At 42.5% G+C, this 14,654-nt stretch overlaps 1 protein-coding gene across 2 annotated transcripts; it reads right to left on the bottom strand.

Annotated features, from left to right (window-relative positions):
- Nucleotides 1-157: 157 nt before the first annotated feature.
- ahcyl1 (adenosylhomocysteinase-like 1) lies at nucleotides 158-13,937 on the bottom strand. Of its 2 annotated transcripts, none has more exons than XM_047610829.1 (17): nucleotides 13,214-13,937; nucleotides 7,275-7,389; nucleotides 6,912-7,055; nucleotides 6,155-6,255; nucleotides 5,948-6,050; nucleotides 5,589-5,683; nucleotides 5,389-5,495; nucleotides 4,095-4,211; nucleotides 3,879-3,942; nucleotides 3,686-3,774; nucleotides 3,425-3,495; nucleotides 3,074-3,168; nucleotides 1,996-2,094; nucleotides 1,842-1,910; nucleotides 1,676-1,754; nucleotides 1,395-1,515; nucleotides 158-1,282 (listed from the first exon to the last, which is right to left on the bottom strand). In XM_047610829.1, the coding sequence occupies exons 1-17, from the start codon at nucleotides 13,403-13,405 to the stop codon at nucleotides 1,276-1,278; spliced, it is 1,668 nt and encodes a 555-aa protein (XP_047466785.1). In that variant the 5' UTR covers nucleotides 13,406-13,937; the 3' UTR covers nucleotides 158-1,275. The 2 variants fall into 2 exon arrangements, with proteins under 2 accessions (XP_047466785.1, XP_047466864.1); XM_047610908.1 differs by lacking the exon at nucleotides 13,214-13,937 and adding an exon at nucleotides 9,440-9,580.
- Between the last annotated feature and the right edge of the window lie 717 nt (nucleotides 13,938-14,654).

The raw sequence follows: 14,654 nt of genomic DNA on the forward strand, positions 1-14,654 counted from the left end.
TAGCACTAAGGCACACGGAGGGAGGTCTGTGGCTTTATCCCCGGAGTAATACACACACAGAATAACCTCTCAACTACTGACCTATAGAGGCCTCTCTCTCTCTTTAATCCACAGGTCTGATTCTTCTAGATATGAACACACGTTGACTTCTTTAATATTCTCCGTTAAAAAGAGGGGCTTTATTGCTGATTTAATGCATTCATTTACATACATGGTTTACACTTGATCACATTACTTTAGGTGACCCGGCTGGATCAAATTAAGACAGCGACAATCATATGCCAGACATTAAGTCTAATATATTTTCTCAACATACAGCTCATACATTAGAGAGTAATTACCAGAAGCAGTGGAAGGAAGACATCTAATAAATGTGGTTTTTGGGGCGGGGGGACAAAAGGAATTGATCATTTAATTAAGGTCAGTGCTAATATTTACTCCTTGCAAATTATTTAAAAGGCACATTCATATCATGGCCTTAAAGGCATTATCCAGTCAGAAATACATGGGAGTGATCTCAGTTGGAATTTGAATGAGCAAATGGAAACTTGGTGATGAATTAGTCGACTGTGCACTTGTTCGGGAGAGAGTTTTACGATCATTTCAGGGTGAGTGTTGACTGCCAGCTCCGCAAGTCAGGAGTATAAAATGTCATCCGACATTTACAAGCTATTGTAAATTCCTAAAATAAATAACATTAGATCACACTGTTGTCATAACAAGTGCTATATTTCATTACTGCTCTTTGCTGCAAGTGAAAAGCACGACTGGATGCTACCTTGTAGGGCATGTATGCAGATACCATTCAAAGAGATTATAAAACAAGCTAGAATAATGTACACTGTGACACAGAGTTTATTGTGGCTCTGCCTAAACTCTGGCTCGTGGAATGTAATCATAAAATCTTCACTGTCCGATTCAACAATAAACGTCGTCTTCCTCTTCATTCTCATGGGCCATCTTTTGGCACTGTGCGTAAATAGGGTAAACAAACAAATCAACCACTCTATGATCTAGTGACATAATCGGCAGCAACTAAATTACGTACATACGCGTCAAAGCATGCAAGTAGGCTCTAAACACATGACGTGTAAAATGTTAGTTGGTTACACATTATATATTGTCTTAGTCTTAAGTTTCATATTTAACACTAGTTCTGAAGTGCTATTAATAAGTTACATTCAGCATAACTAAAATAATTCCTCCTTTTATTTTTAGAAAATAAAATAGATATCTCTGTTAATCCCAGGGCGGATGTGCGTTGAGGCGTCCTCATTAATACCTGTGAAGGAAATTTATACACATATATTATACATATTATAAGTACATAAAAATACAGTGGCTAAAAATGTAGGGATTGGTAATAAAACACAGTGGGTGAGAAACAAACCCACCTGTAGTAATTGGGTTTGAATGGGCCATTCTTGTTGAGGCCCATGTACTTCGCCTGCTCATCAGACAGCTCCGTCAGATGGGCATCAAAGTTTGGTAGGTGCAGACTGGCCACGTACTCGTCTGGAGGAATAAGACTGATTTTAATCCACAGCATCTGAATAAAGTTTACAGTTTCATTAATTTACTGAACAATAGGTCAAATCCTGACGAGCAACATTTCACCGAGGTAAAAACAAACAGCTGGAAACTGCACAGTTAGTTTCCGTGTAAACGCTCTTACCCATTTTCTTGGGCAGGAGATACACATCCTGTTTGTAACGTCCTTCTGGAGCGTTGAACAGCTCAATCAGGGCCAGGGCCTACGGGCGACACAGACCACACAATGACTACAGGACTCACAAGCTGTGCCAGAACACAACATGCTCCTGCAGGGCAGCGCTACCAACCTGAGTCGTAGCGGTGATGGACAGCACAAACGTAGGCACTGTGGAGCAGCTCAGATTTAAGAGGCGACCCTGAGAAATAACACAGCACATAAAGAGCATGAACAGCGATGTTATGAAATGTGTGTGGGGGCACAGGAGTATGAAGGGGCGTTACCTCTGCCAGGAGGACGACCCTCTTCCCATCAGGCCAGATGATGTGGTCAACCTGAGAGCGAACCCTCTCCCAGGTCAGCTCAGGGCTGCGCAGACTCGCCTGTGGATATAAGAGGTAAGAACTGGTAAAGGTGGGTGTCACATATGTGTTCACTCCAAGTGAACTCAGCTGAATATATTTCATAAAGATTAAAGCTAAGTCTTAGATAATGGCTGGTGGTTGAAAACTTAAATATACATTCCTGGTTCCCTTTAATTTAATATGTTTAACAATACAAACTATTTCCAACACTGTGGGGTTTTCCCATCTTAAGTATCACTGTCATATTTTAGTCACAGCGTAGACTACATTCTTTGGCATCTTTTAGCACTGTTGGACTGTTGTGGCACCTTGTGTGCCACCAAATGTTTCACAATAAAAGCTGTTAGAAGAATTGCTGGGTTTCAGTCAGTTGAAACGCTAATGAGCTTTTAATTTGAAACTGTCAGTAAGTCATGGGTTTGTATTAAAACTGGGCAAATGGTCAGAACAAAACAATACATGAAGAAACAGAGGCCAGCCTCTAATACTAGCCTGCTTCCGTTAAAGCCGTTATATTTTGTAGTTGAGCTAAATAAAGAGCCTCTCATTCAGCCTTTTGCCTTACATGCATTCGAATGGAGTATATATATTAGTGTAAAATCATCTGGAACTACAAACTATTGGCTTTTTTTTTATAATGAACCATTCTTAATCATCGAGAAGGGTGAGAGAAGGTGTCTTTACACTAAAAGTGTCGCAATCTACAACTTCACTGCTAGATGGCACTAAATCCTACGCACGGATTGACTGAGAATTTAACTAAAGTGCTGTCCAAAGTACTAGTTTCATGACTTTTTGTGGACCCGTGTGCATTTTACATGCCATTTCTACATATTGAACATATCAAAATCTTTTTTTTTTTTCTGGTTTCAGGCTCCCCTCCTCTTAATCTGTCATATTTTGCGGGTTCTCAAAGCTAAGAATTTAAAAAGAGATTCCCAGACAGAGATGTTTATGAAATAAAGTCACACACATACAAAACACACAGTGAAATTACCACATCAATCTCAGTATTGGAATGTCCCATGTTGCAGACGATGCAGCCATTCTTCATTCGGTCAAGCTGTTCTCTGGTGACCACATTCTTGTTGCCTATAAAAGAAGAGAACAGTGATGTGTCGTAAACAGCCAACGAGTGTGAAAGTGTCATTTAAAAAAATCTGTTTTTGTTCTAACAAACCATTTACTCCTAAATTGTCGCTAAGAGTTCTGTCACATAACACCAAAAGAGCATTGTTTTGATTAAAAGTCTGGTTTTTCGCCCGCAAGAATCTACCGGAATATTTAAAGTAAGACGCTATGATTATGGAACCAGAAGTAATGGATGTCACAGCATGTGGCGCCGTACCAGTGCACGTTATCACCACGTCCATCTGCCGAATGACCTCGCTCAGCTTGACCACTCGGAAGCCATCCATGCTGCGTGGTTAAATACACAGATTATTATTTATTAGTTGTAGCCAGACAAAAGAGAAACCCGCTCAAAACAAATCACAACTGCGTTTTGTTACTTTGACAGAATACTTGATGCAGTGCACAACACAGAGACTGAAGCCGGGAGAGCACATTTACTGCTGGCTGCTGTGGTGATGAATGGTTAGTGACTCACCATGCCTGCAGGGCACAGATGGGGTCAATCTCTGTGATGCACACAATGGCTCCAAGGGCTTTCAGAGCGGTGCAGCAGCCTTTTCCCACCTACGGACCACAAGGCAGTGCAATAAAAAGGTCTGCAGCACCAGTAAAACTGCGGTGATTCAATATGAAAGAGGGTTGTTTTTTTTCATCAAAGAATAAATTACCTCGCCGTATCCACACACAACAACTTGTTTGCCTCCAAACATTATATCTGTGGTCCTCTTCAAGCTGGCAGAGAAAAAAAAAAAAAAAAAATCGCACATCGTGATCACATTGGACTTCATACAGTTAGTTTCCCCCCACTGTTATAAAAGAAAAGAGCAGCAGCAGGATGATTGCAAACACTATCTTATGTCGTGCAAAGGATTCACTGCGCTCACCCGTCCAGGATGGATTCACGGCAGCAGTAAAGGTTGTCGAATTTCTGCTTGGTGACGGAGTCGTTCACGTTCATCGCAGGGACACACAGCTTACCAGCCTTGGACAACTGATACAACCTGAAAGGGCACAAGGGAAACATGACCAGGCTGACATGCACACGCACCACACATGCACATCATTGTCACACACAAGCGCAATTCTGTGTGACCTTCCACTGTCTGGTTAAATGAGCGTCTGGTTAATTGACTCCACTGAGCGTTGTCCACGTGGAGCCGCTGTGACCAGCAGTCGAGCTGTGTCATGTTTCTCAGACGCTCTCCAGCCAAATCAGGCCAGTGACCTTTTAAAGATGCAGTGTCAGTGTGTATTAATACTAAAGTGACGTATGTTACTGTCTGTGGGACTTTGTCTGCGTATACTGTAAACACAGTATGTGATTCATTAGGAAATGCTTCCATTAGGAGCTCGATTCATTCCCAGTTTACATATATTTAGGTTGAAGTTATTAATTGCATTTTTTAACCAATGAGTGTTTTAACCCACCCAATTATGACCCACTGGGAATGTGAGTTTTTTTTTTATTTTTAAATAAATATTTCTCTCTACTATAACGCTAACATGTTTATGGTGTAAACTTTAGCTGAACTCCAACTAGAGGATAAAAAAAAAAAGGAAAAAGAATTAAAAAGCATCTTAATACCAATAAAAACAGTACTACAGCAGTGGACTTTCCTAGGTTGAGTTTCTTACTTTCTTAACTCTAAAAGTTGACGACAGAAGCAAAGGGGGGAGATAATTGAGGATGCAAAGTGTATAAATAAAAAAAAGCTTAATTATTTTGGATGACCATTGAAACTTATGTCAAACTGAGATTAACTGAGTTGTTAGTACAGCAGTCACAGTGTTAAATTACCATATAGTAGTATTGGTCAGCTGCTACTTACTCCACAGTACTATAGTCAGGTAACTTGACCTTGCTGTAGTATTTGTATTTACCACATGTCTCACTGCTATTTTAATGTCTCCAACCAGTCATATAAATAAAAACTACCTAATTCATTATAATAATTTGAAAGAGCTTGATTTTGGGCATAAATGATTTGACCTCTTTGAGGTTCAAATGCCAAATTTTACCTTCTTATTCATAAACCCTTGTTTGTTTTGACTTCTAGTTTTAGCTCAGAATTAAAGGACCTATCAGTCAGTACTTGCAAAACGAATAGTATTATTATTATTATCATTTTTGATAAATTGTGGGGTGCCAGTGTGTGGTTTTGTGGTTGCTCATCTCACCTGTGAACCCCGGTCACACTCTCCTCTACGATGCCTCTGACTTTTTTGAAGACGCTGGGATACTTCTTGTACACCCAGTGGGTCAAGTCTCCACCGTCGTCCAAGATCTAAACCGAATCAAAATGTGAAAGGCAACCTGTCAAACGGGAACAGACTTAGGCGGGTGTTAAATCTATCATGGGACTCTTATGTGGTGATACCATATTGGCCTGCCAGCCTTCAGTGTTGACACAGTGATCGATGCACCACCAGAAGTCATCCTCTGATTCACCCTTCCATGCAAACACGGGCACCCCTGCAGGAAACAAAACACACTCACTTAAGGGCAGAGACCGGCAACGGATGAGAGGGTGGCTGACCAGCAGCGTGAATTACACAGTGAAAGCACGAGTAAAGACTGGTCAATGTTCAGTTATAAGGTGCCTTAGGATGCATGTAACTTTAATATACATGTTTATATTTTCAATGTTAACCCATAAACCATCACAATCCTTAATAGTACTTGATAGTAGAGTCCCTCATGATTGTGTAAAATCAGTCTCAGTGAAGAGGATCTCACCTGTCTCAGCAAGAGCAGCAGCCACCTCATTCTGAGTAGAGTAAATGTTACAAGCAGTCCAACGGCACTGAGCGCCCAGAGCTACCAGGGTTTCAATCAGGACCTAAAAGGGAACGACGGAACACGCATGAGGAGGTAGAAGAGAACAAAGGCAGGAAAAAGTAACACTGAAATGAACCGGCGGCGAATAAGAAGTGGAGGACTTACTGCTGTCTGAGCCGTGATATGGGTGCAGCCCACTATCTTTGCCCCAGCCAGTGGCTTCTCTCCCTGGGCTCTCTTCCTCAAGGAGATCAGGGCAGACATGTCTGGGGAGGAGCAGGCCGGTTAAAAGGCAGGTGAAAGGACATTTTGTTTGGGAGAGAGACGAACCCATTCTGAACACAAAAACATAGACTTTATACTTTATATGAGGTACATGTGCAGTAAATGGCCGTAAAAAGGGAAAAAAAATGACTGAATAACAAAGTCAGCAGCAGCTGTTGCCACCCAGGCTTTAAGAACACTTGTTGAGCACTCATGCACACTTATCGCTCACATGGGCAATGTCAACAGCCGGAGAGAGAGTCCACAAAAAACACACATGCTTGTGATGAGAAGAAAAGAACATATATAGCAAACAATGAAAAGTACAGAGGTTTCCAGCACTGACACTGTCCCCAGCTCGGGACAGATGCTGTGTGATACATATTTGAGAACGACAATGTTTTCTCGACATATCTGGCTGTGTCAGAAATAAAATCAGAAGCAACTCTGAAACCAACTTTTAATATTCATACAGCAGCTTCTTGAGTGCCTCCGCGTGCAGAAAAAAAAAACACAATAAACTTCTAACCACGCTAAGTAAAATTCAGAGAGTACTTCATCAAAACCTATTATTTTTCCTCACTTATGCTGCTATAAAGTACAAAGAAATGGAACCAAATCAGTCTTTGAAATGCTCACAGTGTGCCAATGAGTGTACCTTGCTCCGCAATTTCTATTTCTCTGCGGCCAAATTCAGCCTGTTTGATGTTCTTCACACAGAAGTCGCTGCTGCCGTGGGTGTTGACCTGGGCTTTGTCCCGGGGGGAAGTTTCATCATCGGAGCTGTCGGTGTAGGATGCAGCTGGGAAACGGAGAGGAGAAAACAAAAGGTCACTTTTGTGCTATAGGATACAAAAGAGTCAGTTATGAAATATATACTTCAAATCCATTATGTGAAAGTTGAAGAGTCTTGTTTGTGTCTCCTGCCAATGTGCACATACATGCATGTTGTTTTCTGCAATAATGTGCTGGATATGTGATTTAGCTCTAGCATCTGGTTAATCTTTCGGATGTGCCGTACCTGAGCTGTAGCTGTCTGTGGAGGACTGCGAGATGGACCGTGAGAGGGAGCGGCGTCCTGCCTTGGTTGGGTACTTACTGAATTCCTGTTTGTCCTCTGTATTCGCAAACTGGATCTGACGAGAGAGACAAAAATGGACAATGATTTTTCTAACTTTTTCTAATGGTATAATCTGCGCAGGACAGAGGGAACAAAATGTAGCATCTTCATCACAAACTGAAAGTGACGAGAGTCTGTTATACGCTTTACATAACGTGTCCGCTCTGCTGGTTTATGTTTGGTCCCGTTTCGCTGTGTCAGCCCCTAAAACTGTCCTTTTTAAAGAGAAACCAGCGTGTAAGAGTGAATCAAAGGTGGATCGGGACGAAGGGAACCGAAGCCTATTTTTAGATTCTCCCTCCTGCTCCGCGATTTGTGCTTTGTTCAAATTGGGCAGGCTTTGGTGTTGCTGGTTGTGATTCAATTTGTCAACCCGAACCTTCAAAGGGCCCGAGATCAAAGACGCGGAAACACATAAACTGGATCAGCAAACAGCTAGCTCGGCTACTTTCTAGTCTGGCGTTTAATAAAAGTCTCAACTCTTCGGTCTTTGAGGTTACTACACAAAATCGCAATTTTTATTTTACAAACTGATATACTGCACATGGCTCTTTATAGAAATGTGACTCTAAGGTTCAGTTCTGGGTCACAGGAAACAGGAAGTTTTGCAGGTGCATGAAAGAGATAAATTTGATTGATCAGTACCCTCTATTATTGCGACTGACGATGAAACCAGATCTTCTACCTTGGTGAAGGAAGATGTCTTTTGAAGTTTGTCTTTTTCATGACACTGTGTAATGTCATAACACAGTACTGTATGTTGTCGTGCACACATTTTGTCCATGCTGGAATGCTGGCAGATTTTTCCTGGATGACATTTTCCTGTGTCGTCATTCTGTCAACAAGTTTCGCATGTCCACAGATGTCATTCGAAAGCCTTTTTTGCTGTTTTGATTTTTCCAGATCACTTTTGTTTATGGCGTCGTAACGCTCGGTTATAATGAATCACTGACGGTCGCGGGAGGAAGGCTCTTCACACGCCTCTGCCTTCTTCTGCGGACGTTCATTTTGAAACGTCAGCGAAAAATGCTTTCCAATATCTTCTTACATTTTGACGGCGCCGTGTCAGTTCCTGTGTTCTCTTATTTTAAATGTCCATAATCGCGTGTTTGGACTACAAACTGGCGAGGAGGCCGGCAGAGTTGACACAACACACAGGTGATGAATCCGGGAACACACAGACGCCAGACTAATAACAGTGAGTTAGGTAACATCAGGTGTGTGCCGTACATACATTGACCTGCAGCTGTGACTTACATTGAAGAGCAAAGAAAATTTTAAAGGTTTGACAGATTCTCTCTAAATGCTGAGAGAATAATTTGTAACAGGTAACCGTGACTCAGTTACCTGGTAATATCAAGATGACGTTAACAAAACCATACGTCTACTCGGTGATAACCATAATTGACGCTGTGAGCTCCCTTCATTTAAAAGACGTATCAGAAACAGTGCAAACTTTACTCATTAAATGTTTTTTAACTCGCAGTCCTTTTTTTTCCATTGGAACACCTGGGCTTCAACAACCTACTGTGTGTCAGTAAGAAGAAATTCAAGAAGCTTGTGAGACAGGGTGATCTCCGCATGTCTCTGTTTTCACAACTGAGAGTGTGGTCTGTCTCACATGCTTGCAAAATAGGACTTTAATGTTTACTCTGCATCAGTTCGGACTCTTGAGGATTCTGCAGACATTTTACACAGCCTCTTGAATTTCTGCATCGTCCTCCCTCGAATTTGAAGACGTAAAAAATTTGAGAGCTTTTCTCTCGCGGCAGCAGCTTTGAGTAAAAGAAGAAGTTAATCTAATTAATGATGTATTACTTAAGGCGGCGTTGTGTTTCTGTTACTCCTAAAGAGATGACTCTCCTAAACGTGAGCTGTGCGAACAGTCTTGAGCTTTTGATGAGCGATAGAACTTTTAACTTTTCATTTCCCCCACTAAAAAAACATTTCAGACAACTGCAAAATAAAAAGATAGAAAACACGTGCCAACACAACCCGGGTTCATCTGTGTGTGTGGGATATCTAGCGCACGACAAGTCCCCTGTGACGTGTTAAGAGGAACTCACCCTTTCTCTCCCATGCCCATGTTTGTGTGCCATAGCTGCCAGTCACTGCCTGGTATCTCCAGCTTGCCAGCCTACCTCTCTGTGCCTGTGTGTCCTCTGTGTGATGGTACTAGGTGTCCCTGATGCTATTATCCCAGAACACTCCCAGGCAGAGCCGGGGGGGTGGGGGGAGCTTCCCACCTATTACCGTGATTTCTAATGGCCAACCTGGAGGGGGAGAAAGAGAGTGAGAGAGAGGCCTAGATAGAAAGGGGGAGGTCGATTCCAACCGAGCCTCTCTCTCTCTCTCTGGTCCTGCCCTTGACAAACAGCTGCTAAAGTCAGTAGGTCGTATTTTATGGGATTTTTTAGTGCCGAATGAGCAAATGCGGGAACATGCTGCAAATACAGGCCAATTGAAATGCGCGTATACACTAGAAATATGTCAGAATTCCGCGTAAGCGCGCCGTCAGCCTGTGCTCCTAATTTGCACGACTAAATAAAGGGGATTGACAGGAGGAATTAAACCCTGTTTCCATTAGCCTGCTGCATCAATAAGCGTCCCATCCAGTCCCATCCTACGGCTAAAAATACCCCTTCTCTCCGTTAGATAGAAAGCCAGGTCACAGACTTAAGCTGCAGAGTGTGACTATCAGTCAGTGGTGTAAGGGCTCAAGGCAGACATGACATAAGAGAACACCGACGACTTAGCTAGAAGCCATTAAAGCGCCTTCTCGCCGAAATCAACATGCATTCAACAAGTCAAAGACACAAACACGCACAACTGTGCACGGATGCCAAGGCAAATGTAAAGGAGTGAAGTTCAGGCGTGTAGTAAAAAAAATCACTGTATTTCCTTTGATCTGTATAGATCAATGCATGCATGACCGATTATGCGGTGTTGTGAAAAAAAACACACACCATGCTAATCCTTCCTCCAGAGCTATGTGACCTTTTAGCAGATCCTATAACTTCCACTTGTTACCAAGGCAAAGCACAACTATATTTCATAAACAAACGTGGAAGAATGTCAAGCTACTATTTCCTGACATTATCACACTGTTCCCATAGTTGTGCGAGGGAAATATTAAGAAATAAGAATGCCCGAAAACACACACTTTTGGCAGTTTCAGGAGGGATCCTGTGTCAATACCCGGACACTGAAGGAAAATGAAGGGTGTGTTGTATTTCTCAGCTTATGGTGAGTTTTTCGCCCGGTGTTTATAAATGTACACACACGCAAGAGACTTTTTATGGCAGAATAGCAGGACAATGTGTTGTTTCTAAATATGGCTAGTTGGACTTTAAGAGACAACTGTAATATTTTATCACTACAACAACTGTACTCAAATCCATTTTTTTTTTTAAAGAAAATGTTCAAGGCCTCCAAGTCAGAGTCTCACTGGATAAACTCTTATGATCCCCGCTCTCATAAACTGTCAAATGCTATATTCTTAAGAGTTTTACTGTACTGCATGTTGCTAAAACTTAATTTAAACTTGCCAGGGGATACAAAAAAAAAAACTGCATCTGATCTTTGCGCATCTCTGCCCTCAATGTTGGCAGACAAACAAAATGAGATAATACATAAAATAAGGCAAAAAACATTTCAGATTATAAGTAAAACAGCCCAGGGGACTCAGATAAAGATAATGATACATGAACCAAGTCACAACGAGTGAGTCCCATTACCACGAGGCGTATTATATAACCGCAGGACGGACTCGAAGAGAAAGAGGGAGGGCAGTAGTAATGTTCTTTGACTCATCCGCCTTCGCGCACTCATTTTTAATTTGCAGCATCAATTGCGTTTACACACTTCTGTCGCTCATCTGGCACTGCAGGAACCCCTCAACTCTTCTCGTGTGTTATTTGCTTCCATTCAAATCAGTTGTCTCTTTTCGTTTCAGTCATTTGCAGTAGTTGTTTTACTCTGTTGTTTTTTTTTCCATGCCAACAGAAGGCTCAGTTTGACACCAGGCTCTCACATTTATTCATAACACACTGCTTTGTTTTCATAAGCGCAGTGCGCATTCCTACCATCCAATATGTTTTCTATCAGGCACCCCGAGGCAGCTCACAGTCCACACGTTATTGCCTTGTCAGACAGGGGGTCTGAGCAGATATTCTCAGCTCTATAAGCCCCGCTGCTGGGAAAATAGTTTTTTTTTTCTTTCCTTTCACATTATTGTGTCCAGCTTTTATGGACAATTTTATGTAAAAACATGCACTTAAGACATACAAGATGAAAATTTACATACATGCAAGCAGCAAAATAGCAGGTTCATCAGTTTGGTAAAGCTCACAATCCTGCCACAGTTTAGACAACTGCAGTTATTCTACTTTCCACATTATAAAACACTGCATTTCTTATTTCTGAGATTATTTATACATTTATAATTAATACAGATGTTAAGGAAATTTGCAATTTAAATCTGGACACTGGTCTTATGATCACTCTAATTTTTAGGCAACAATAGCCAGAAGTTAGAAGATACCATTAATCTGCCAAATTACTTACAAACACGTGAGAAAAAGGCTATAAATTACAATCATATCAAAAACCATAGTGTCCAGGGAGCATGTGTGTCTGTGCCGGGAGGAGGCACAGGTGTCACAAGTCAGAGGTCAACCTGAGGCGCAGAAAGTTGCCTCACAATAGAGAGGAAAAACTTAACAACACTATGGCCTAAAAAGTTGGTGGGTTTTATCACCACACCTATGCCACCCTCCCCAGCGCTCCACTTGAGAATGGTCGGTCCAGGAAACTGAAAACTTTCCCAACAAAGATTCTTTTGTATTATTTTCAACATCTGAGCAGGTATGTTCTCGGGGACACAAAAGAAGGATTCAGTGGGCTGTCTGTATCATGTTTATCCACCGCCTGTTGCCAGCTGTTACACACAGTGGTAGGACCTGTAATAAAATGAACAACCACCTCTTCTGGTTTTGTGCCACTGCACGACTGCCAAGAAACCCAAGGCCTTTTTCTCAACGGCGCACATTGTGCTGCCGCTCATCACCCTGTTCCCGTTTCTAACAGCGATGATGCCCACACACATGGGCGGCCGAGTGCGCTAAATATCGACATCCCTGAGATTTACAGGTTTAATTTACACGCCGAACTCACCTTTTAAATAATTCAACGCTGTGTGATTGTAATTCAAGGTGGGTTGGAGACCTCGCCTGAGTAAAGACTTCATACTTAGTATGCAGACCCTCACTCTAAGCCCGGGCATTTGTTCACTTTTCTCAGGCGGTTGAATCAGAGGTTTAAGGGCTCAGCTTGGCTTTGACTTGGTTCCTGCCTGCCTACAGGATGCTGGCATGTTTTATGCAGTGTGATTTAGACAAACAGGAAGGCAGCTCTGAACAATAATCCAGCCTCGATGAAAGTTCCTCTTTAAAATTGCATGTTGCTACCACAGTGATAATTAAGATAAAAGCCATGATTATACAAATTCCACATGTGATGGCAGCGAAGCCTCACTTCTCATAGGCTTTCTGTGTGTTTTAAATGGTGGGAAAAAAAAAATCACCATTATGCACCTTAGCTTGGGATGGAGAGCTCCAACAACACATCGCAGCTCCATTAAGCTCTCTACAGACAACACATTATAGTTGCGCCTCATAAATAGTTAACAAAAATCCCCACTGTACAGTGTCCTGCGGTACAGTTCACTGCAGCACAGTGCGCACCAACGTGAACGCATCCTGCTCACATGTCCCTGCCTACAGTGCACACGGTGTCTTTGGCCAATGGCAGTGACTGATGGCGAGCATCACGTTTCTTACCTTCTTGACGGATTTGAGCGTGGGGACTGCGGTGAACGCTGCGGAGGGCATCTCCCCGACGTTCATGTTCACATCGCTGCTGTTCTTGCTCACGGTCAGCGCCGAGTATTTCTCCGCCACGTTCTCGGTCTCCTTGACATATTTGGTGGCCTGCTTGACCTCCGCTTTGCTGTCCACGACCGAGTCTGTCATTGCAATCCGAGTTGCCGCTGCGACCGTGGAGAGAAACGCCGGCTTGACTTTCAGACTAGCTTGGGGGTGGGGGGGGGGGGGTTCCGTCGTCCTCTTGCTCTTCTAAGCTGAGCTTCGTGGCTTTAAAAAAAAAAAAAAAAAAGAAAAAAAAATGACCCTGAAGAAACAGACGCGGTCAGGAATAAGCAGCTTTCTTCGTCAGATATTAGCTCGCTTTCTAGCTTCTCTACTTTCTAAACGAGCGGCGCAAGCGTTTGTTTCGGTCCTGCGGGTCTTGCTGTCATCCACAGACAGCAGCATCTCCGAGGGGAGGGGGCGGTTTATTATTGAGGCGGTCACCTGAACCAGTGGGCAGAGAGAGAGGGGGGGGGGGCGGTGATCATCCAGTCAGAGCCGGCGGAGAGGAAAACGGACGAGTAACAGCCGACTCGTTAACAGTACGAAAAGTAATCACATCCATCTAAGTTGCTAATTAAATGTCGTTTGGCGCAAGCGCAGGTGGTCGGTTTCCATAGCCGCAGTATCTATGTTGCTATGGTATATAAGCTTCCTAGGGGGTTGGGAGGGGGGCAAGCCCCGCCCCCCTTTCGGTGATTGGCTGGTCGTGTCTCCAACGTCTGAAATCTACAGCCTCTGATTGGCTGAGCCGGATAATCTCTGGGTTCTTACCTGGGAGGTCCCGTTCAAGGAAACGGCTTCATCGCTCATCAGGTGACACATCAGGAACAAAATGTATGCATTTATATAGATTTATAACTCGGAATAAATAAAGCATCCATCTACTGTGTATTTTATAACCCCAGAGTCACCAATTAGGATTAGAAGAAAGAAAACTAGTGAGCATTGGAATTGGAAACGCTTCTTTGTACTAATTGTATCCACCACTGACCACCCTCACAGCGGCAGATCTTTAATTACATCAAGGTTTATATCTATCTATCTATTTTGTGTATAATGAAATTATATAATCTCCATAAATTACAGTGTCTTTTCCTCATAAATGCACCTTTTATAATGCATTCATATCCATCTGCTCCATTACCGTATTTGTAGTACTGGTGGAAGTAGTACTTGTATTGCACAGCAACACAGGAAACACAACTTGAATCTTGCTTTTATGCATGTTTTTCATGTTATAAAACAGCATAATCAAATGCCAGTGGATGTTACCACCAAACAAAGCTGAAACAAAGGAAACTGGATTTTTAAAGTGTCTTTAAGATGTTTTACCAATTATCCAACCAACTTC

This window comes from Mugil cephalus, chromosome 1 (genome assembly GCF_022458985.1).
Source record: "Mugil cephalus isolate CIBA_MC_2020 chromosome 1, CIBA_Mcephalus_1.1, whole genome shotgun sequence".
NCBI classification, from domain to species: domain Eukaryota; kingdom Metazoa; phylum Chordata; class Actinopteri; order Mugiliformes; family Mugilidae; genus Mugil; species Mugil cephalus.